Genomic DNA, 22,467 nt, shown 5'->3' on the forward strand with positions numbered 1-22,467 from the left:
TGAACAGTCAACAGACGTCAGAGGAAGATTTTCAGCATTTCAGCTTCATGACAAGTCAAACCTCTTTCTTTCTATATTCACTTATATAAAGTGCCTGAGCCTGTATTGGACTCTGTATCTATTAAATGCAACAATCCCTTTTTTTATAACTATTAACGCTCGTCTACAGCTCCTGCTGCACCTTCACCATCTACTGAGGGAATCATGTCAATCTGAATATTCATTTAACATAAACACACCGACATTTTAACTAATCACAAACGTCTTTCATTTCCTCTTTGGGTTTTTTGGCAAGTTTTCCAGCGTTGGCTGATATGAGCCGTAAATCAAAATAAAATAAAATATTATTAAGCGTTTATATTATAAAGAAAATATTAATTTATAATTGAGCTACAGCGCAGCAGTTTCAGTATACAGTAGCCTAATGTTAGCTAGGAAGCTAAAACATTGTAGAATTGATGTTGCCTCATTTCCTCACTGAGAGACGAGCTAATGCGAGCTAGCTAAAACGTAGGCGTTCAGTCTGACATGTCTGCATGTCAACAGAACAACATGAACTCTGTCGTCTAAAAATCTTCCTCAGAACTGAACGTTTCTTTGCGTCTGATCGGGCAGTTTTCTGTGGGAATGTTCACAATTCAGATGCTGCACATTAATATCATAAATACGATGTTAGCAGTGAAAATGTCCGACAGTAACACAACAGAGCACAAACACAAACGCGAGATTTAACAGTCAGTTGAAATCATCGGAGTGGAGCGATGTGAGGCGCGTCGATAAACACTGTAGGCGACTCTGAGAGGTAGCGCAAGCAAGTTCAAACACTGTGTACGAGTACACGACCAGAACAGAACCATGAAGCTAGCATTCGGACCGACATCGAGCTGGGACCATTGTTTTGCATAATGTGATTAGTAAACAGCATGCTACATACAGACAGGAGTGGTGGGTGGAGGTGTGAGCAGGACGGAGGCGACCTGACAGGACCCCCCGTCCTCCCCCACCTGAGCCTGACCTCACCTGACCTCACCTGACCTCACCTCCACGCCGTCTCTCACACGTGTCACTGCTTTCGAACCTTCACGCCGAGTTTCTTCTTCATGTGCTTTTTTGGCGGCAGGTTGATTGTGGGTCAGTCACATCTCCATGACAACGTGGTGTCTTCACTTGGCGGACATGTTGAAACGTCTCATAACATTTATGTACAAGCTCAGTTAAATGAGGCTACAGTCTTCTGTAATAAATACTGTAAACATGCGGGTTATAGTGGCCGACGCTCAGAGCGTCCGTCAGTTCACACGTTGGAACAGAGAAGGCGATCCTGTGCAGGCTGGCGCTCGCTCTGCTGTTTGGCAACGGATTCCTGTGTAAAAATCAAGCTGTTCGTCAGCCAGTAAACCACAAACTGTGACACATCAGAGCCAAAGCTGCGTCCAACGCCCAGCCGGTCAGAACCAGCTCGTTCCAGTCAGTTTCTATGAAGATCAGAACAGAACAACGTGTCCCTGGATGTTCCCTCAACAAGAACGACGATCCAGACTGCAGGTTTGTTGGATTACAAACGCTGTGACGGAGCCTCAGAGCTGCAGACTGTTCGTCACAGACCTTCATATTAACGCTGGCTGGACTGAAACCGTCTGTAAAGAGTGCTGTCACACTGGATAAGTGCCAAAACTAAACATACAAAAGATATATGATATTAACAATCGGTGGATTTTATAAGAGTGCTCTTAATGCGCTCTAAATTCCCACAATGCACTGCAGAGGAAACAGAGGAGCACTCTCACCGTTTACTTAAAGGAGACGTATTCTGCTCATTTACAGGCTCATCATTGATTTTGGATTATTACTAGAATATGTTTACATGCTTTACTGTCTCTTTAAGGCCCCGCCTCCTGAATACCCAGTCTGCTCTGATTGGTCAGCTCACACACGCCTGAGCCAGCACGGCTAACAACAGTAGCATTTGTGCTAAATCACTTCCTACATGCTAATTTTAAAAATCATGCAAATGTGCGACATGGTGACGTAGCGTGATGTCACAAAGTCACAGAATTAAAGGCGGGGCTGCTGACGAGGCGTTCAGGAGCAGTGTTTTCTGCGGGAGAGAGGAGCGTTGTGTTGGTGCGGACGTTTTTAGTATTCGAGATCTTTAACATGCAGAAACATAAAAAACACTGAAGGAAACATAAGAAGTCTCCTTCAAAGTAAAAGTCCTGCATTCAAAATCATGAATAAAAGTAGAAAAATATTTGCATCCAAGTCCAAAAAGTAAAAGTTCTCATCATGCAGAATATTATTCAATTATGATTTATGAATATTAATGTGGAGCTGATTTTAATGACTTTATATTCTGTCTGTTAGTTTGTGAAGTTCTTGTTAAAATCTGATTTTAACCAATAAAAAAACATCAGATTTTATTTGTTAATGACATTTTATATTAATAATTTTAATCTGGAAAGTACGTTGTTATCAAATAATCAAGTGGAGTAAGTAGTTTCTCTCTTAATTACTCCGAATTGTACTTTAATAAATGTGATTTCTCTCGATGTAAAATATTAAGTTAGTAAGTTAATATAAGTGAAGAAGAGTTTTAAATCATTAGTCTACTTCACTTTGTCAGATTTTACAGTTTGAGCGAACAGAAACCTGAACTTCTGAGAGACGTCGTCAGCAGGTGACGTGTTGTATGACTTCCTGTTACTACAACGATTAAGTAGGTTCATTTTCTATCACAGTAACTGCATAAATAAGGTAATTAGTACAATTACTGTACGTATAATAAGTATGTAGGAGGAACACAGCGTACTTTGAGTCTTGTTTTGATCAGTCGGGTTGATTTAGTTGACGGACGGTTCTGGGGAATAAAGTTAAAAGCTAAAACAACTCAGGTCGATGTGACGTCGGATCATCGCTGTGGGTTTCTGATCGGTCAGACGGAGCTGAGATCTGTGACCACAATCATTCAGACGAACAGAAGCTCTGCAGATCAGAGTGGAAACAAACCGACTTCATGTCCATTAGATGGAAACACTGCACCTCCTGCGCTCAGACAGAAGACTTCATTATGTCTGAATCAGAGGCAACACACACTTCATCTCTCGTCACACACTCATAAGTCAAAGAGGGCAAAGTCGATAATTCTTATAGTTTCTCCAGCTGATTTTGTGGCAACGAAAGTGGGAAACTATAAATTTGTGGCCCCGGAGCTGAGAGCCAGAGACAGGAAGTGAGGCGGTACTGAGAGACGGACCAACATGTTGTTGTTTGAGTCTGAATATGAGAGTTTATCCTTTAACTTTGTGCTAATATGAAGGTCTGTCATGGGTCATTATTTACTGTATATCAAAATATTGATAGTAAAACACTTTCAGAAAGATCGATGACACGAAACTTTGATCGAGATCGTTTTCAGTCCCAGATGTGGAGCAGCAGCAGTGTGTGTGTGTGTGTGTGTGTGTGTGTGTGTGTGTGTGTGTGTGTGTGTGTGTGTGTGTGTCTCTAACAGGAACAGATGGAGGATGAAACAGTCCAACAGAAATCAGTGTCTCTCTCTCTTTGTGTTTCTGTCTCCTGCAGTTTGTCTTCAGTCCATGTTGAACCATCACAGCAGCAGCAGAATCTCCCAGTTTACATTTTTTGGCATCAAAAAGTGAAACCACGTCCCAAAAGTTTGCACCATTACTGAACCAGTCGTGTAGACATCAGAATAATCCCATTTCCATGGAGACAGATGTTGTTTCCCATGACAACAGACACACTTGATCATCGCTGGGAGAAAGTGGAGGAGATGAGCTGCTGAACCACAGAGTCAAACGAGCGTCTCGTCATCCTTCCTTCTCTCCTCTTCCGTCGGGCGGCGGTGTCGGGAGCGGGTTGTCGGAGGAAGAGCGTCAGGCGGACCATGCTCGTCGTGCAGCAAGAAACAACAGCGAAGTACAGGAACAGGTTTGATTTTCATCTGGTGCAGGCGCTTGAGAACGATAGTGCTTCAGGAAATCGGAGGGGGCGGTGTCGTGTCGGTCGGATGTCGTCGTGAAGTCAGTCTCGCCATTCCAGCCGATTGTTGTCGTTTTCATCAGGATTTTAAAATCACTGCAGACACAAGAGACAGAATGTACAGATGATAAATATCAAACTGATAATATTTATATGCTTTTAAAAAATAACATCTACAGAGCATAAAGATAAAAGTCTCTTCTCCTTCAATACATTCTGATTGTGAATCAATGATTTTAAAATGTTTGTCAGCCAATAAATAACTCGTGGTGTCTGTTTCATCAGCGTCGTCTTGATAAACCTGCAGAACTTTTTAAATTGTCGTGTAGATCCCAACGTTTCCAAACATTTCAAATCTATCAGGCTATCTCAGTAAAGGATGTGACTTACATCCCCAGTTGAGGGCGATGGCGGCGGTGATGATGGCGATCCCTCCCAGGATGGCGACGATGGACAGGACCATGGCATTGCGGCCCAAACGGCGAGCTCCGTCGATGTTGCCCTGCTGCAGACTGTTTCGGGACTGAACAGAGTGAAAACAGTGAAGAGGTGTTGAAGTTTAAACTCATCAGCATTTGTACATTTGGTTATTTAAAACAGTCCTGGTCACAACAGGAAGTGGCAAAATTAAGTCTTGGTTTAATAGTAACAACAACATTGGGCTAGCTGGCAAGCTAATGGCTAACCAGTCGCCAGCGGAGAACATGCTAGCTCTAGCCAGTTAGAATAGTTCTCTTAGTTTAGCAAGCTAGTTAGCTTAGTTGCTAATGTGGAACTGGGGTCACGGAGGTTATTTAAGACACTCGTATATACGACTCGTCTGAAACTTGATGGTGCATCACAGCTAATAAACAACGTCCTCCTCTGGACCGTTTGTCCCCACAAAGCTCAGAACTGTCAGGACGGTCTGAAGAACCAAACGACCTCAACACAGAAGATTAACTTGGATTTACTTCTTCTTGTGATATTTGTGACAAAGGAATCGATTCTGCTGCCAAATCTGACGTTTTGGGAAAAAATGCTAGTCTAGCATAAAGACTGGACGAAGCACCAGACATGTTGTTTACAGCTTCGACCTGAATTGAGACAGTGTCCTTTTTTTAGCAGTCGTGGTTTTGTAGTCAAAGACATCGTGATGTTTCTTTCAGGACCATCAGCAGAATAAAATCATAGTTTTTAGGAAACCAGATTTCTTTTCAATGGAGAACTTTATTGTTTCCTTGTTTAATTTAAAAGACAAATGTCCATCATTTCTTTCAATAATGGACTATAAAGTTTTTGAACCTTGAATCTTAATTAGTATCTGTATGTTTACAGTCGTACCATCACTGAGAAGGTGAGGGCGACGATGTTGATGGGCCACAGCGGGCAGAAGCAGGACAGGATGGCCAGGAACAGGTAGTCTCTCGGCTTGGACCCGTCCACAGTGGCTTCTGTGATACCGCTGGGCTGGCGGGTGAGCGAGGGCCTTGGTGAGCCCGCCGCCACCGAGCCGGACCGGCTGCCCAAACCAGGCCGACCGTTAGCGTGACCGCCCGGCTTAGCGTGAAGTTTGGGCGACACAGAGGACACTGTGGGAGACGAGTCGACCCGGACAGGACCGACGCCGTTACCTGGAGGAGAAAAACGATATTAATAAGTGTCAACAGATTTCCTTTTGTTTGAGTCAATACAGTTTTGTGTTTCTGTGGGAGTCAGACAGGAAGTCAGAGGCATTCAGACAAACTAACTAATTGTTGGTTTGAATCTTTTCCTAAATTTTGACAACAAATGTTTAAAAACAATCACAAAATATCTCATAATATAATAAACATCCAGATGATGCTTTGACGTTAACACCAATAAAATGCCTCCATTTGATCTAAAATAACAGAGATGGGAAGTAACAAAGTACAAATACTTCATTACTGTCCTTCAGTACATGTCTCAGGTATCTGTACTGCACCTGAGTATCTCTGAGACTTTCCCTCTCTACATCTGAACACAAACATCTGAACTTTCTCCTCCTCACAGCTTCAAACAGCCTCGTTACTTTAGTTTGATGCATTTGAGGTGAATTATGGATTATTGTTATTTCCCAACATCACCAGACTGATGTCGACCTATCAGAGCACATCACGCACGGCAGACGCAGCGAGACGAAACAAAGACGTAAAAGACGTGAACAGACAGAGAGGGAGGCTGAATGGGGAGAAAAGGCGTGTTAGTGTCTCGTATCTGCAGAGAGTTTCTTATTTTCTCTCTTTGTTGCTGCTCGGGACGCTTTACCAACCCAACATGTGGCTATTTGACGTCCTGGGAATGAGACTCAACAATCAGCTATCTTTGTGGTGCGTTCAGGAACAGCTGGGACAAATCCTGCTGACTCTACCTTTAACTTTAATAGTCTGAATTATATTAATATGACGTGAGCTTCAGTTAGCTTTGACACAAACGTCCTTCAGAGGGAGACTTTTTACTCTGATACTCTGAGTACATGTCAGAGCCTGTACTCGATTACTTTTACTGGAGTAAACAAGTTGAATCAGCACTTCTACTTTTACCAGAATCTGTTTTACACAAGTATCTGAACTTCTCCTGGAGGACAGACTGTGTGGACAGTAGAAGTTCACTACAGGCAGCAGAATCAGAGAGAAAGGAGATATTGGCGTGAAACACTGAACAACGTGTTGGACGGTGTCCCTGGAGGCTCATGCACAGGTAGAGGACAGGTGTATTTACTGGTCTCCATGTTTTCACTGATCACTGTCAGGTGGTCCATGTCTTTGCTCTCCTCTGTTTGTTTGGCGTCGTCTGCGGTCGAGGGCGGGGCTTGTTGCTCCGCGCTGACCGGTTGAGAAGTCACGGCGGCGTGGTCGGCTTCTCCGTCGTGCTGCGTGCCGATTGGCTGGTCTGGCTGCTGGGACTCCTCCATGCTGCTGGACGGCTGGGCGGCGCTGGCCATCAGACGGTGAAGATGAAGCTGAGTGATGAAGAGGAGCTGAAGGCAGGGTGCGAGCTGAAACAGATGAAGGAGACGAGTGTGTGGATCATTAACTGGCTGCAGAACAGAACAACACCAGACGTCGTAGTTAAATATTTAAAAAGTCAACAGTCGTGTATAAATGGAGCTTTTAGAGGAACGTGATGAAGAATCACGACTCTGATGTTAAAATAAAGAAAGTCCTGCTGAGAACGTCTCTGTGTGACTGTCGGAGGAGTCAGAACCAAACAAACCAGACACCAACTTATTTATGGATCAAACGAGAGCTGAACGATCAGTCCTCATCTGGTCCGTCAGAAACTCTGACTGCAGGAAGAACCTCGGTCAGAACAGAAACAGGCTTCAGACAGAAGCTGGAGGTGGAGACGAATCAACTTTCACATATTTACAACAACAACAACTTCTTGCTTCTCCTACGTTGTTCAGTTTTCAGTGGTTTAACTAATTCAAAGTGTCGACACCTCGAGGACGAGTTTCTACTCCGGATTTTTTATGTGCAAATTGAAAATCTGCAGGAAACTGTTGGATAGAAATGTTTCCAATGTTCAACACGTTCTGACTCGCAGCTCGTTAAGAGGCCTTCAGCTTTAAACGATGACACAGGAAGTCAGCAACGATACGCAAACATGCAACATCCGGTCAGACTTTCAGGTTCACACCGTGACATAACTTTTGGACTGTTCTTAATGCTGTGAAACATTCGTGGTTCGGTTTAGATAAAATAAAAATCATACTGAGCCACAGACCACACGGGTGTGTTCTTCATCATGTGTGTTGTTCTGTGTTGGACGATTAAGCCGATGGTTTTTGTTTTCTAAAGGGAGATTGTTGCTTTAAAAACCAGGTGTTGAATACAATCACCCCACAAACCTCCTGCAGCACAGCGACGCATCAGAGCTGCAGTATCGGTAGTTTCAGACTGAACAGCTGCTGTGTTATTAAAAACTGAGTCAGGAGATCAGAGAGAGAATATTAAAACTTCTGCACATAATGAAAGAACATTATTACATTTTCCAGATGAAACTGCAGACGACAGTAAGAAAGAAGTCTGCAGAGTTCATGTACTCTGAATATTAAAACACAGAACATGAGGCAGCAGCCAGACGCTGTTTCACTCTGCAGCATGAAGCCGCTGCATGTTTTTAACAAGACGTCGGGACATTTTCCAGCCGTGTTTGTGCCTGAACAGAACCAGACCGAGAGCACAGTGTCGTCACGACGCAACATTAAAAACTGAACCTGAAAAATGTAACGTTGCAACATATCCGTGGCTGCAGAAACGTGAGGATCATAAATAAACATTTAAACATCGTGTGATACGACAGAAAGCTCCCGGTCAGCTTCTTCATCAACGTTTAGTTGTGGACTATCAGTCAGACTTCATCTGCTGAGGAAGATGGAGAAGAAGGATTAAAAGCTCCAGATCAGCTCCTCAGAGGATGTCGTGGTCAGTTTGTTTTCAGATGTCACAGTTTCTCTGTAGACGTCAATAAATCACCAGAAGTTACGAATGAGTCACGACAAGATGAACCGTCCTGTTCGTCCAAAAGAGCAACGAGAAGAAAGTTTCTGTTTCCTCGAGCACAAAATATAAATACCACAGATCTCTGTGTGTGTGTGTGTGTGTGTGTGTGTGTGTGTGTGTGTGTGTGTGTGTGTGTGTGGGCTGGAGGTTTCTGGCTCTGGTCGTTTGTGTAGGTGGACATGAGCTCAGTCAGTATTTGATTTAAGTCCCACTGGTCACTGCTGGAGTTTATTTAGACTCACTGAACGCCTCGTTAAACACAAACACCAAGAGAAGCGTTAATCAGCTGCAGATATTAACGATCCTGAAACTGAAACGTCCTGACGACACTGTCTCCAATAAATAAGATGATTCACTGAGAAGGTGAGGGAGGTTATTAAAGAAGTGATGGGATATAAAAGGTGAAGAAACATTATCGCACAAAGTAATTATGACAAAATGTTGACCTCATCTTTGTTTTGTTGTCTGAAAGTTTGTTGTGTTTTAAGAAATGCCATTTGTGTTTTGACCTTCAGGGCCACCGTAGTCTCCTGTAAGAAATCACATCTAGTTTTTAGACGTCGTCCACACGTGATGCTGCAGCTCTGTTCACACCCTCCTCCGCTCGTCGTGTCTCTCAGCGTGGTCGCTGAGCGCCACCGATCACTCAGGCTCATTGATCTGAGGACAAACAGCTTCTTAAAGAGCAGATTTTGGGGGAAAGCTGAGCTGCAGCAGCTTCACGCTGAACTCAGTAACGAGCTGTCGGGACTCGATGGATGAGTCGTCCTGTTTCCCCCTGAGGAGGGAAAACGCTGCAGCGCTGCTTCGCTCCGTAAAAGCTGACGGTGGCAGCTCCGTGTTCGTTACAGCTGCAGTGAAACTTAAAACATGTTACAGGAAACACGTGATCTTCAGAGCACGACTGCACAAACACTCAGACGTCTGTGAACAGACCGACGTGATGCTGGAACATGTTTGTTTAATCACAAATTGTTTTTGACTCTTAATCATTCGCAGATATCCTGATAACAGAACACAGATTCTGTTCATCAGTCAAAGTTAAAGATATTTCAGATTTTGAGTTTCAGTGAGAAGCTGATGAATTTTAATTCAGTCTAAACGACCTCATCAGCATCACGTGCAGAGACGCAAGACTGTATTAGTTACATTATTGTACTTTTAACGCCACTACATTTATTTGATTTAGTTACTGATTACTTTGCAGATTACAGCATGTTGCTGCATCAGAGCCAGTGGAGCTCATTTTTAAATTATTTCCCAATTGGAAAAAAAAAAAGATAAATGTTGAATATCAGATCCACAGTATATACATGTAAATATATCTACTTTTACTTTTGATACTTGAGTACATTTAATATCAGATACTTTAAGACTTTTACTCGAGTACTATTCATATGGGTGACTTTCACTTTGAACAAAGTAATATTTTAACACCACATCTTTACTTTACCTTCACTCAACTTCACCTCAGAGGTAAATACTGTACTTACTCCACTACATTTATTTAATAACTTTAGTTACTTTGCAGATTACATGCTGCATCAGAGCCAAAGTATATGTAAGTAATGTATTTAATCTGCAATCAGATCAACACTTTGCTGATAAAACGAGGTTTTTGTGCAGGACTAAAAAATAAAATCTGAATACTTTGATTTGACTTGAGAGAAAAACAAAGTTCGAGTCGACAGTTTGAGTTAAAGTTTGGGACTTTAGTTATTTTTTTCACTCTTGGTGACCTTCAGAGTTGTAGAAAAGGTGAAAGTGTTTAATTCTTTAATCGGGGCTCTGAACAGTCGGCTCGCATCAATTAACCTGCTGCTGCTCTCGTCTGTTTGCAGGAAGTGGCAGGATTAGTGTCGGCAGCATCGAGCAGCGTCGGACACTCAGGAGTCAGGAGGAGAATTAGCAGGAAGAGTCGACCATTAAAGACATCAGACTCGGCTGTTTGTAGCTCTGCAGCAGCACCAGAACCTGCAGCAGCAGCGCCACCTGCAGCAGCAGCACCTGCAGCAGCACCTGCAGCAGCAGCACCTGCAGCAGCAGCGCCACCTGCAGCAGCAGCACCACCTGCAGCAGCAGCACCTGCAGCCGCAGCAGCACCTGCAGCAGCAGCAGCACCTGCAGCAGCACCACCTGCAGCAGCAGCAGCACCTGCAGCAGCACCACCTGCAGCAGCAGCAGCGCCACCTGCAGCACCTCTGCCAAGTCCACTTTAGTTCTCACTCATAAATCCCAGACACCTAATCACACCTGACGATCTGTTTGTTATTCTGAGAAAACTGGAGAACCCCACCAGCTCACGATTGCAAAGTAAGTGAGAAGACTTCCTGGATCCGTCTCTTTATCTGGATCTGCATCAAAAGTTAAAGTGGTCTTCTCTGGGCTGAGATCATCCTCCATCATAGTTTGGTGGAAATCTGTTCAGTTCAATCCAACAAACTGACTGCAGTGAAAACAACCTGTGAGCTCCTGCTGAACCCAGATGAAGCAGGAAGTGTTGTTCGGGTGCAGGCGGAGCTGCAGGCCGAGCGGCTGCAGTACGAGGCGGTCTGGAGGTGGAGGTGTGAATGCTGCATTGATGCTGCAGAGGCTGATTTCAGCCGGCTCAGACCACCTGTTACAGCACAAAGATCAATTTTCAGGGGGATTTTGCAGAACTGCACACTCACAGAAAACCTTGAATTATGTTGAGTGTGACTCTTTAACTCTGGTTTATGTTTCTACTGAAGTTATCTGCAGTCGTCACACAGCTGCAGACGTGAACGTTACGTCCAACTCATCACAGTTTCCTCCAAACTGAGCGTCCGGCTGAGTTTCTGATGATCAGAGGAACGACAGAGGCGACAGGAGACGATCGACTGTGGTTTGTTCGTCAAGATTTTAGGAAATGAATCTCACCTTCATCCTGCTGCCACCTCAGCTCCATCACACACACACACACACACACGTTGACTACGGAGCAGCCATGTTGCTGCAGCTTCACACACTTTAATCTAAAATACGACTCCCTCTGTCAGTGACTTCAGCTCCTCACTCAGAGCCGAACGTCTCTCTCTTATTTCTGGGTGTCAGCAGGTCCTTTAAATGTCTTAAATTATATAATATTTTGACGTTAAAAATCAAACAGTTATTATTATTTTATTATATTATATAATTATAATCTGTGAAATCTTAATTGCCACAAACATTTGATCTAATGCCGTTTATTTATCTTTTTAATTTCTTCTGTGTGAACGTCCACACGTGATGTTAAATCATGTTTCTGATATTTGTACTTAATTCACTATAACAATAATAATATTCTTATATAAAGTCTATCTGCACAGGGCCACACACACACTACTCGCCTTCATACAGCTCTGCTCTGTAAAGCCTGAATAAGGTTCCTCTGGTCAACATGATCTTTAAAAGCATTCAGTTCAGTTTAACCGTCTGGAGCCTGCAGACTTTATATGGAGGCTCAGTTCAGCCGGTTAAAGTAAAAATATAATAATAATAAATGTATTTCCATTGTGAGTATTATTATGAAATAAAAAGCAGAAATTATGGGATAGAAAGTCATTATGAGATAAATGTTTTTTTACATTTATTTCATGTTATAGTTATGACTTTTTTGATCATTTCTACCTTTTAATTAATAATTGTTGATGTTTTTACTTCACAATTTTTACATTAATGTATAATTTTAACTGTTTCTCATAATTTTGATCTTTTATTTCATTATTTTTTACTTTTTCATAATTTCCTGGAGGATTTTTTTTCTCTCATTCAGTTTAGTTTTCATCTTATTTTTCTCTTTGACTGCAGAACCGGGCCTCCACAGCAGAAACCTTTCATTTATTTAATGCTATTTTTCTTGTCTTTTTTCAGCTTGGGAGGATTTCTCTTCTTCTGTGGTGTTGAAACTGTCGATAATCAAAATGAATACGTTACAGTTTTGATTATCCTTTAAATCTTTCATAAAGAGAAAATAACGTTTATTTGTGGCTAAAGCTTCTCTAATGTGAAGTGTTGCCCCGCTCTATATCTATTTCTTTATAAGCTGAATATTTGTGTTTCTTTTTACTGTTGTTCAGACAGAACGAGACGTTTGAGAACGATCACCAGCTGCAGCCTCGTTCTGAGTATCGTTTCATGTGAGTTCCCTGTGGAGGGAGGACGAGGCACGACTGAAGGAGCGGTGATCCTGACGAACCAGCTCCTCTCTGCCTTTTATACAAAACATGTTTAACAGTTGTGACACTGAACACGTGAAACAGACGATTCCTGCTGGTGAAGGAAAATAAAACAATAAATAAATCACATTGTTAAAGCATCAGGGCTTCAAAACTGAAAGCAACATGACTCAACCACATTTAATACACGATTAACACACACTGATGCATGAACATGTCTGACATCAGTTCTCACTCACACACACACACACACACACACACACACAGTGGTACATATGCACCAAATGCTTTAGACAAAAGGAAGAGAGAAGATGGGATGCAGGCTGAGCTGGTGGGAGCCGACACACCCACGGAGTCACCGTAGAAGCAGCGGCACATGTTTTAAATTAAAAAGCAGATTTCCAGGTCTTACCTGGTCCTAGTCCACAGGAAGCTGCAGCAGGATGTTCATGGTGTCTCTGCAGGAGGTCCAGGAGGTCCAGTCCAGAGGTGTGGGAGGAAGAAACAAAGCTGGGAAATACAAAAAGGTTTAAACAGCCGGTCAGAGCTTTAAAAAAACAGTGAAATGTCCCTTTAACCCGTCTGTTTTATTTCTTATGGCTGTGTTGATTTGTGATGATGCAGAGATGTCGCTGCTGCAGCTTCTGCTCTACTGCAAGAGCCGAGAGGAAAGGGAGGGGTGCTTTAACAGCGTGTGTGTGTGTGTGTGTGTGTGTGTGTGTGTGTGCGCGCAGCACTTGCAGTACAGTCGTTCCTCTCCAGCTCACAGCAGCGTGAAGCTGACTGAAGCTAAAAGCACTGCCTGTTGAAACCTTCAAAATAAAAGCCCAACAGGAGTCTGATTTGAGTTTGAGTAGCAGTGATGAATGTAACTAAGTACATTTACTCAAAAACAATTGTGAAGTACTTTTCCACTCACTACAATTTGGAGGCAAATATTGCATTTTTTACTCAACTACATTTATTAGATTACTTTAGTTACTAGTTACTTTACAGATTACATGCTGCATGAGAGCCAAAGTAGCACATTTTAAATTAATTTATTTTAAGGCAAAGGATTAAAAAAACTGATTCAGCCATCCACATGAAAAGTAATTGTATCTGTTACTTTGACTTGTACTTCTGAAGGTAACATCAGATACTCAGATACTTTTTTCATTCAACATCAACACATCTGGAGATACGAGGTTTTCGCTGGACAGGAAGGTCATCTGAAAAGTAACTAGTAACTAAAGCTGCGGTGGTACCAGCCGCCATCTTGGCGTCACTGAGCCGCCTGATTCCCGCCTAATCCAACCGGACAAAGAGGTGGAGCACGAACAGCTAGCTGGAAGCTACCAAGCTAGCTAAAGCTAACGAGCTGTCTGTGTCCTCACATACAGAGAAGACATGTCCCCTCACATACAGAGAAGACATGTCCCCTCACAGCTCTGACTCAGTCTGAGGTCTGACCGCAGCGTCACCGGACACAAACAGCCTGAGCTCTGCAGTTAGACACAAGATGGCGACCAACAACCGACACTGACCGTGTTCAATCTGAAGCTACTCACCACGTCCTCCTGTCTGTCCTCCTGCTGTCTGTCCTCCTCTCTGTCCTGCTGTCTTCTCTTCCCTCATCTCTTCTCTGTACGTCCATGTCCACAGTAACGTCTCATCTGTCCTCCATTGAGCCGTCAGCTAACGCAGCTGCAGAACATCAGAGGTTTCAGCTCAGAGAAGATAAGTCCAGTTTGGTCCCGGGCCCGGCCTCTGTCCCTCCACTGCGGTCACTTAGTCCAGTGGACACACAGAAGGACAGAATATGTTCTGACATCTGGATTAAAATCCTCCAACAGCACAAACACGAGGACAGGTGAAGTGAACACCTGCAGAGGCTCACAGCCACCTGTCAGTCACCGAGGCCACGCCCCCTGATTATCATATGATTTAGAGCAGCGAGTTATAAAAGTTGTGATGAAGAGATCAGCTGTTATTATTATATTTGATACACAGTAAACAAGCGTAATATAATATACTATATACAATATCTGGTTATGTGTATAAAATACAATGAATAATATACAATATGAGGATTATAGCTTATTTTCATACACATAAAATAGAATAAATAAATAATAAACAGCTGGTGATTGTCTGAGCCCCTCTTCATCCCTGTACTGGTGAGAATCATGTCTTTATACCTTATTTCAGCCTGCTTTGTGTTTGGCCCTTTAGCTCTGCATTAAAACGCCTCAGTTTCACTCCACAGATTGATTGATTGATTGATTGATTGATTGATTGATTGATTGATGATTGATTGATATACAAAAACATTTCCTGTTTGTAGGAACAGTAAAATTGTTGAAGTGAAATTTTCACCTTAAATTATAATAATGTGATATCAGTGCTCTTATTCTGGTGATAGATGGGCCCACTTCCTGTTTGGTCTGTGTTAGCTGATGACAGCTTTGTGCTCCTTCTCTGTCGCCGTCCTGCTGAGTTTCTGCTGACGGAGCACAATCCCAACAATGCACCACTACTGTAGACAGTACACCTTCTCCACCAGCGATAATCAATATGTTCATACTGATTATTAATGTTATCAAGAGGTTTCAATAAAGACAATCATTCATTCATTCATTCATTCATTCATTCATATATTAATGTTTAGTAAACAACGTGACCTCTGCATCAGGACATAAACATGAACACACCTGCAGATAAAATAAAATAAATGCTGACATGAATGTTTGGGAACAAACCGACGGACTGAATTTATCTCATGTATTTGTGTTTTATTTTGAAGGAGTCAGTGTGACGCTGTCTGTGTTGATGTGCTGCAGGAGTCGTGAGTGTCCACTGCCCCCCTGTGGCCACAGTGAGGAACTGCAGCACATTTAATTCCCCAGGCTGCAGACCAGAACCAGAACCAGAACCAGACCCAGACCAGTGATGTTCAGCCCAGCACTGTGAAAGCACACACGTGCTTCTGGAGAATACTTTCAAAATAAAAGACCTGAGTGAAGACAGAGCAGTTCACTACAGTCACGTTTGTCTTCACCAGAACTCATCGTGTTAGTTTGAGCTTTAACAAACATCTTTTACAGCTTCATGGATAAAAACCAACCAGAGCTACAGCCGAGACTCAACAAACCAAATACTTTCCTCCAGAATTGATGTAAAATTTACATAATGTTGCTTTAAATCTGGGTTTGGTGACACCCTGTTTACTTCTTCTTCTTCTCTTCTTCTTCTCTTCTTCTTCTTCTTCTTCTTCTTCTTCACAACACTTCACAAGTCTCACACTCTGGTCTACATAAATATACGTCCTGTCTTTAATGGAATATGCTTAATGTTGAGGTAATCCGAAGGTAACAGAAAGTAATCAAGTTACATTACTTTAATATGGTGATACTTTAATACTACATGTTTTAAAATATAATTAATAACTTTATTGGAATACATTTTTACAGTAACCCTCCCAACCCTGATTACAATCAAGTTAAAAGAACAAAAATATTATAATCAAAATGTCCTTAAAGGAACAGTTCACCCAGAAATACAAATCCACTCATCACCTCGTCAGGTGAGTCAGGTCAGGTGAAGTTTCCAGCTTCACAGAACATTTCTGGAGCTTCACAGTAAAACGTCTGCTGTGATCACAGTCTGCAGAAGAGAAGAGGTCACAAACTGATGTGAAGAAAGTTAATTACACCCTTTTAAGATGAATTCTTCACTGTAGCTGCTGAGATAACAGTCTTAGCAACTGTTCGTCGAGTAATAAATGAACAAACATGTCAGAACACTTAGTCTGAACCGTCACTTCTCCTCTTTCACACTCAGTTTGAGGATTTTCCTAAATTCAGATTTTTTTGAAAACCCACTTTTATTCTGAAGGAGCACCTGTCAGAGGAGAAGCGCCGTTTCCGGTTTCGTTTGTTGTTGTCTGTGCTGTTTCCGGTGTGGATGCAGCCGCAGCTGTTCATGGTGCCAAAATGACCAAACTCCAGCTACTGAACGCCTACCTGACGGAGCGGCTGACGGTCGTGGTGAAGGAGATCCTGGACGTGGTGGAGGACACGGTGACCGAGTACCGGGAGGAGACCGCCAGGACCAAGCGGGAGAACGAGAGCCTGCGGAGGCAGCTGCGGGACATCCTGCTGCTGGAGGCCGAGACGGAGTGGCTGAGTAAGGGCCGAGCTACAGCTAGCTCCCAGGCGAGCTGTGACAGTACAGCGTTCCAAACTTCACTTAGAAATACGTCAAGTTTAAGCTTCGCACGCGTAACAGCGCTAAATTCCCACTAAAAAACAGACTGTAAAGTTATTTCCTGTTGACAAGGAGTCGTTCTTAAATTCGGCACCTGTAAAATATACCGACTCGGTCCAAATGTTCTGACAAATGAGACTTTTCGGTGCCTTTTTCCATTTACTTCCTCTTTTGACACCGAGCATCAGTTCAGGTTCCGGAATAAAGTTAACTACTGTAATTGAGAAGCGCTGCTGTTTGGATGGTCTAACTATGTGCCGAATTAACGACTGAAATGTGTTGCGACTGAATCTAAAATATAATCCATGTTCATGCTCTCTGTGTTTTAATGTGTAATGTTAGATTAAATTGACACATTATCGAATGCAGTCTGGCGTGATGTTCTCTACTCAGTATGATCTTCAGTTTTGGGACTACTGGCTAAATAAACTACTTTCTTCAACTTAAATTCACAAAGTCAGCTGATTGTCATTGATTCACTTTTTCATTAAAGTAGAATTCAGCTCACTTTTAACTTGTTATTCGTGTTTTTCATTAACTAATGTATGAATGGACACAAAAATCATCACTTCTGAAATATGAAAAAAAAAAAAAAACAACTGAAAACTGAGCTCATGTTGTCCTGAGCTGGTTTACTTTGAATGTGAATGTTCACAGCATGTTGGTGAAGACACAGTCCAGATCTGGACATGAAGAGCAGAGCTGACGTTAGAGCTCAGCCCGTCTTCACCTCCTCAGCCTCAGCCTCAGCCTCAGCGTCAGTGATGTAATATTAATATTTCTGTGTTAACTGTCGTGTTATTCTGTGTTGTTTCAGGGTCGACCCGGTCCCGTCTTGGTTTTGCGGCTCCTGAGCAGCCGTCCTGTGATCCAGAGCCGAGGCCCCGCTCTGAGGAGCCCGACTCCACGCTGAACCAGCCCCGACAGCCTCCAGCCAACACAGCCAAGCCGACACACGAGCAGATCGTTTCTGTGCAGTTACTGTCGGTCCACGGCGACCCGTCCCCGGGGCCGGGGATCCTGCCGGGGGACCAGAAGCCTGCTGAGGCCTGGGAGCCGGCGCTGAAGCCCGACCTTGAGACAGAGGCGTTGGTGAAAGCTTCCCCTCTTCCCTCTCACTCCACCCTGAGTCCTCCGTCCGCCTCAGCCCCTAAAGTCCATGTTGAAGTTCCTGCAGTCAGAGAGGAGCTGGGGCCCGGTCCGGCCCCGCAGATTAAAACTGAACCTGAGGAATACAACGTGAGTGAACCTGAAGGCCACACGGACTCTCTGACACACACTCCGGTCACACAGGAGACGTTCAGGAACAGATCAGATGGAGGCAGGACGGTGGTGGTGCGCGCAGAGCGACGTGAAGTCCACGGAAACAGGAAGTTGTCTCAGGAGAAGCCTCCAGTCGATGATGTCACTGCAGCCGGGTACATCCCAGAACTGGTCCACCGCTGTCCGCGCTGCGGCGAGGCGTTCGGCCAGGCCAGCAGCCTCCGCCTCCACCTGGAGCAGAAGAGAAAAGCCTACGCCTGCGAGTGGTGCTGCAAATCCTTCGCGCAGTCGGCGGACCTGCGGCGTCACCTGCGCACGCACACGGGCGAGAGGCCGCACCGCTGCACCTTCTGCTCCAAGAGCTTCAGCCAGAGAGGAAACCTGCGGCGACACCTTCGCATCCACACGGGCGAGCGTCCGTACAGCTGCCCGTACTGCTGCCGCACCTTCAGCGACGGAGACACCATGAAGAAACACAAGCGCACACACTCAGGAGAGAAGGCGTACCGCTGCGTCCAGTGCTCCAAGACCTTCAGCAGCGCCAGCGGCCTGCAGATACACCTGAAGAAGGACATGTGCTACGTGGCTAACGCCTGATTGGTCCACACAGAGACACATCACTCAGAATGAAGACTAATGAAAGGAAGTGAGCGTCACAAGCCAGAAGGACACAGATGCACAAACATATGTTTATTACGAGCGTCATCATGTGATTGTCTTTTACACACTAAACAGACAACCAGCTGTTTTCTGAGGGGCAGAAACGTCGTCCACGCTAAAAACATCACAGACAAACTCATCGTGTCGTAAACATGTCGTAAACATGTCGCTGCGTCCAGACCTGTTCAGTCAGCCGGCTCAGTCGTGGCTACAGTGTTCAGGTGACGCGCTCCAGAACGCAACAACGCGTAAAATCGATCTTGTTTGAAGCGTCCACGTTTCTGCCGCTTGTCTTTAGAAGTTGGTCTGGACCAGAGTTGGAAGAAGTTGCTGAAGGTCCTCAGTCATCCAGGTCATGGGAGTTCTGCTGCTGCTGTGTCGTAGTCAACTGGACTCGTTTCAGTGTCTTGAAGACGTTTCAACACTCATCCAAGTTCTGAACTGAAGATCTGCTGTGTTGAGAACATCACACCAGACTGCATTCAATAATGTGGCGATTTAATGTAACATTTTACGTTAAAAGCATAAAAAAGGGTTTGATGTAGTAACAACACATTTTAAATGTTAACTCTGCATCTTGTTAGATGATCCAAAGAGCTGCACTCCTCCGGTCCGGTCCGGTCCGGTCCGGTCCGGTCGTTGACTCTCTTCAACCTCAGCTGATGCTCGCTGTCAGAAGAGGAAGCCTGACGTTTCCTCTTTCAGCCAAGAGATGAAACGTCTTCATGAAACTGAAACGAGTCCAGTTGTCAACGACAGAGAACTTAGAAAGTTCTGAGATTCTTTACAAAGTAAAAATGTTAAAACTACAAACATCACATTGTGAAAATACTCTGTTTATATTAGTTTCTAGTAAAAGTCCTGCGTTCATAATTAAAGTACAAAAGTACAGAATCAACTAAATTAACTTAAAATATCAGCAGCTTGTTATGCAGAGTCTTCTTTCAGTGTGGTAAATTACATTATTGGATTATTTTACTGATGCTGATGATAAAAAGAAAAAGTACAAAGTAGCAGAAAATGGAAATACTCAAGTACAAGTACCTCAAAATTGTATTTAAGACCAGCACTTACACAAACGTACTTTATCATCAACTTTATCATATTTATTGTTAACATCAATGTTTTCAGGCACTGATGTGGCAGCAAGTCGTTGGTCGTTTTCACTATTTGCAGATTATTTTCTCAGTAAATCGTCTCGTCTATAAAAATGTCAAGAAATACTGACGTGAAATCTTCAAGTTGTCCAAAAACTGACGATCAAACAAGATAAAGAAGAGCAGCAAATGTTTTTCATTGGACTAATTATTAATTATTGGACTTATGAGTCAGGCTTCTATTTGAATGCACCTTTTATTTCTCAATTCAAACTTTACTGCTACGTCTGACAAGAGAATGTTAAAGAACATGTTGAATTAAGTAAAGTTTGTCGTTTTCAGGCTGTAAACCTGAACAACACGTCAGTAAAACACTGAACTCGTTAACTCGCTGCGAACACGTCCAAATGTTTTAGTGTGTAAAGATGTTACGACCTGCTGGCTCGTGCTGCGGCTCTGTGATGCAGCTCCGTGATGCAGCTCTGTGATGCAGCTCTGTGCTGCGGCTCTGTGCTGCAGCTCTGTGATGCAGCTCTGTGCTGCAGCTCTGTGCTGCAGCTCTGTGATGCAGCTCTGTGCTGCAGCTCTGTGCTGCAGCTCTGTGCTGCAGCTCTGTGCTGCAGCTCTGTGCTGCAGCTCTGTGATGCAGCTCTGTGATGTGGCCTCAGTTTATTCCTGCAGTAAAAAATAATATATTTGACTTTTCGAGGACGACCTTTATGGACCATAACAAGCAGCCAATCAGTGACAAGGATTCCAGGAGAACTCCTCCTCGTCCCTGCTGAGCGTCTTTAATGCAGTTTGTGTTCTGATCGGGACGGGATGCAGTTTATTGGCAGCTACACTGACATGAAGTCATCCAGGCCTTCATATTTATTGATCTATTTATTTTCTAGTCTGAAGTTTTGTTTCCAGGCAGATCTGTGGGGCGACGACCAGCAGCTGAGAGACACCTGAGTGCTGAGCAGAGTTACAGCGAAGCCCCGAGCAGAGGCGACGACTAAAGCAAAAACTGCGAGGAAGTCAAATATTTGTCACTTTGCACTGAACTGTACTTCCTGAACTGGTTCTGATGAAAGTTTCTTCAGTTCCTGTCGGATTCAAATGGATTTACAGCACAAATCTGTCAATGTGTCGTCGGATATTTTAGTTACAGGAACACGTTACATCTTCTGAAACACTCAGTCGTCACTTAAATATCTCATGCTGATGTGATGCTACGTTTGACTGAGTTGCCAGTTTATTAGAAACCCCCTCCAGAGCTCCAGACTGACTGGTTGTACTGGTTGTCACACCCAGAAATACAATTTAACTTAAAGGTGCAACATGTAAGAAACCTGTCGAGACAGACCGGGCAGCACATCACCAGAATAACCTCCATCTGTAGCTACCTTTAGCTTGTTAGCTTGGTTAGCTGTGTAGCTAGTTGGTGTTTACACTGCTGACACAGGAGCTTTGAACCAGGGAGGGTCAGGGCTAACTGGTTAGCATGCTAACATCAATAGATACCCGTGCAACACGGTGCATAACGTCAAAACTGATATCTGTTCACATGATGTTGAAAATGTAAGTTCATGTTTCATCATCGTGTCGTTGTTTTCACGCCTCAAACAGCTGTTGTTCCAAACATCTGCCCCTCAAGTGGTTTCCAGTTTGTTGCACTAGCTCAGGTTGCTAACGCTAATGTTGACATTGCTAACATTAGGGCGGTACAGGTGCTGGGTGCTTCCTGTAGAAATCAGCCATTTATATATTTTTTTCCACAAACTGGCAACAACCAGGGCTGATGAAGCACCGACACCACGTGACACCAACGGAGTGATTCTATTGGCTGAACCGCCAACCATCACAGTGTTGTTAAGGAGAAGCTACGAGCTCTGTGGATGTGATATTATAAAGTGATCCGTCTACATGAAAATGTTCAGTATGACCTGAAAACATACAGTTCTTGTCCCGACCCTCTTCACGACCTCTGAGGTCGCCGACATCTTACACGTATAAACTTGTTTAAAACAAGCAAACTGGTCTCACATGGTCAACATCTGTCTGCTTGTCTCTGCAGCTGTTTCCAGATGTGAACTGATGGTTTCTGCTGTCGTAAAAATAGAATAATACATTATTTATTTTCTTTTAATCATCAGTGTTGATTTCAGTCTGATCTCGTTCTGGCTCGAGACGTCTGACAGGAAGCTGCTTCACGCCGCAGAGACGACAGACTGCAGATCTGAGGTTTCACAGTCAACAAGAACAAACAGTCGACAGCTTCAGCGTCTCTGATGATCAGCTCTGTGGTGATCAGCTCTGTGGTGATCAGCTCTGTGTTGATCAGCTCTGTGATCAGCTCTGTGGTGATCAGCTCTGTGGTGATCAGCTCTGTGTTGATCAGCTCTGTGGTGATCAGCTCTGGTGATCAGCTCTGATGATCAGTGTTGTTTTGTATCAATGTGAAACATCTTGTTTTTTTTTACAAAATAAATGTTCAGTGAAACTGTTCGATTATAAAACTACAGTTTT

General features: G+C 43.6%; 2 protein-coding genes across 3 annotated transcripts; one reads left to right on the top strand and one right to left on the bottom strand.

The window, feature by feature from the left end:
• Positions 1-237: 237 nt before the first annotated feature.
• Positions 238-14,560, bottom strand: LOC311267393 (uncharacterized protein). Of its 2 annotated transcripts, XM_084370450.1 has the most exons (6): positions 14,236-14,560; positions 13,098-13,195; positions 6,721-6,997; positions 5,323-5,612; positions 4,390-4,522; positions 238-4,095 (listed from the first exon to the last, which is right to left on the bottom strand). In XM_084370450.1, exons 3-6 carry the CDS (start codon positions 6,941-6,943, stop codon positions 4,079-4,081), a joined length of 663 nt encoding a protein of 220 aa, XP_084226576.1. In that variant the 5' UTR covers positions 6,944-6,997; positions 13,098-13,195; positions 14,236-14,560; the 3' UTR covers positions 238-4,078. The 2 variants fall into 2 exon arrangements, with proteins under 2 accessions (XP_084226576.1, XP_084226575.1); XM_084370449.1 differs by lacking the exon at positions 14,236-14,560 and having other exon boundaries at positions 13,098-13,401.
• A 2,063-nt stretch (positions 14,561-16,623) lies between these two features.
• On the top strand, positions 16,624-22,445 carry LOC311267389 (uncharacterized protein). Its single transcript, XM_084370443.1, has 2 exons — positions 16,624-16,852; positions 17,751-22,445. Exons 1-2 carry the CDS (start codon positions 16,660-16,662, stop codon positions 18,791-18,793), a joined length of 1,236 nt encoding a protein of 411 aa, XP_084226569.1. The 5' UTR covers positions 16,624-16,659; the 3' UTR covers positions 18,794-22,445.
• The last annotated feature ends 22 nt before the right edge of the window (positions 22,446-22,467 follow it).

The sequence above is a fragment of the Pagrus pagrus genome (genome assembly GCF_965226575.1).
Source record: "Pagrus pagrus genome assembly, chromosome: 13".
Classification (NCBI taxonomy): Eukaryota; Metazoa; Chordata; class Actinopteri; order Spariformes; family Sparidae; genus Pagrus; species Pagrus pagrus.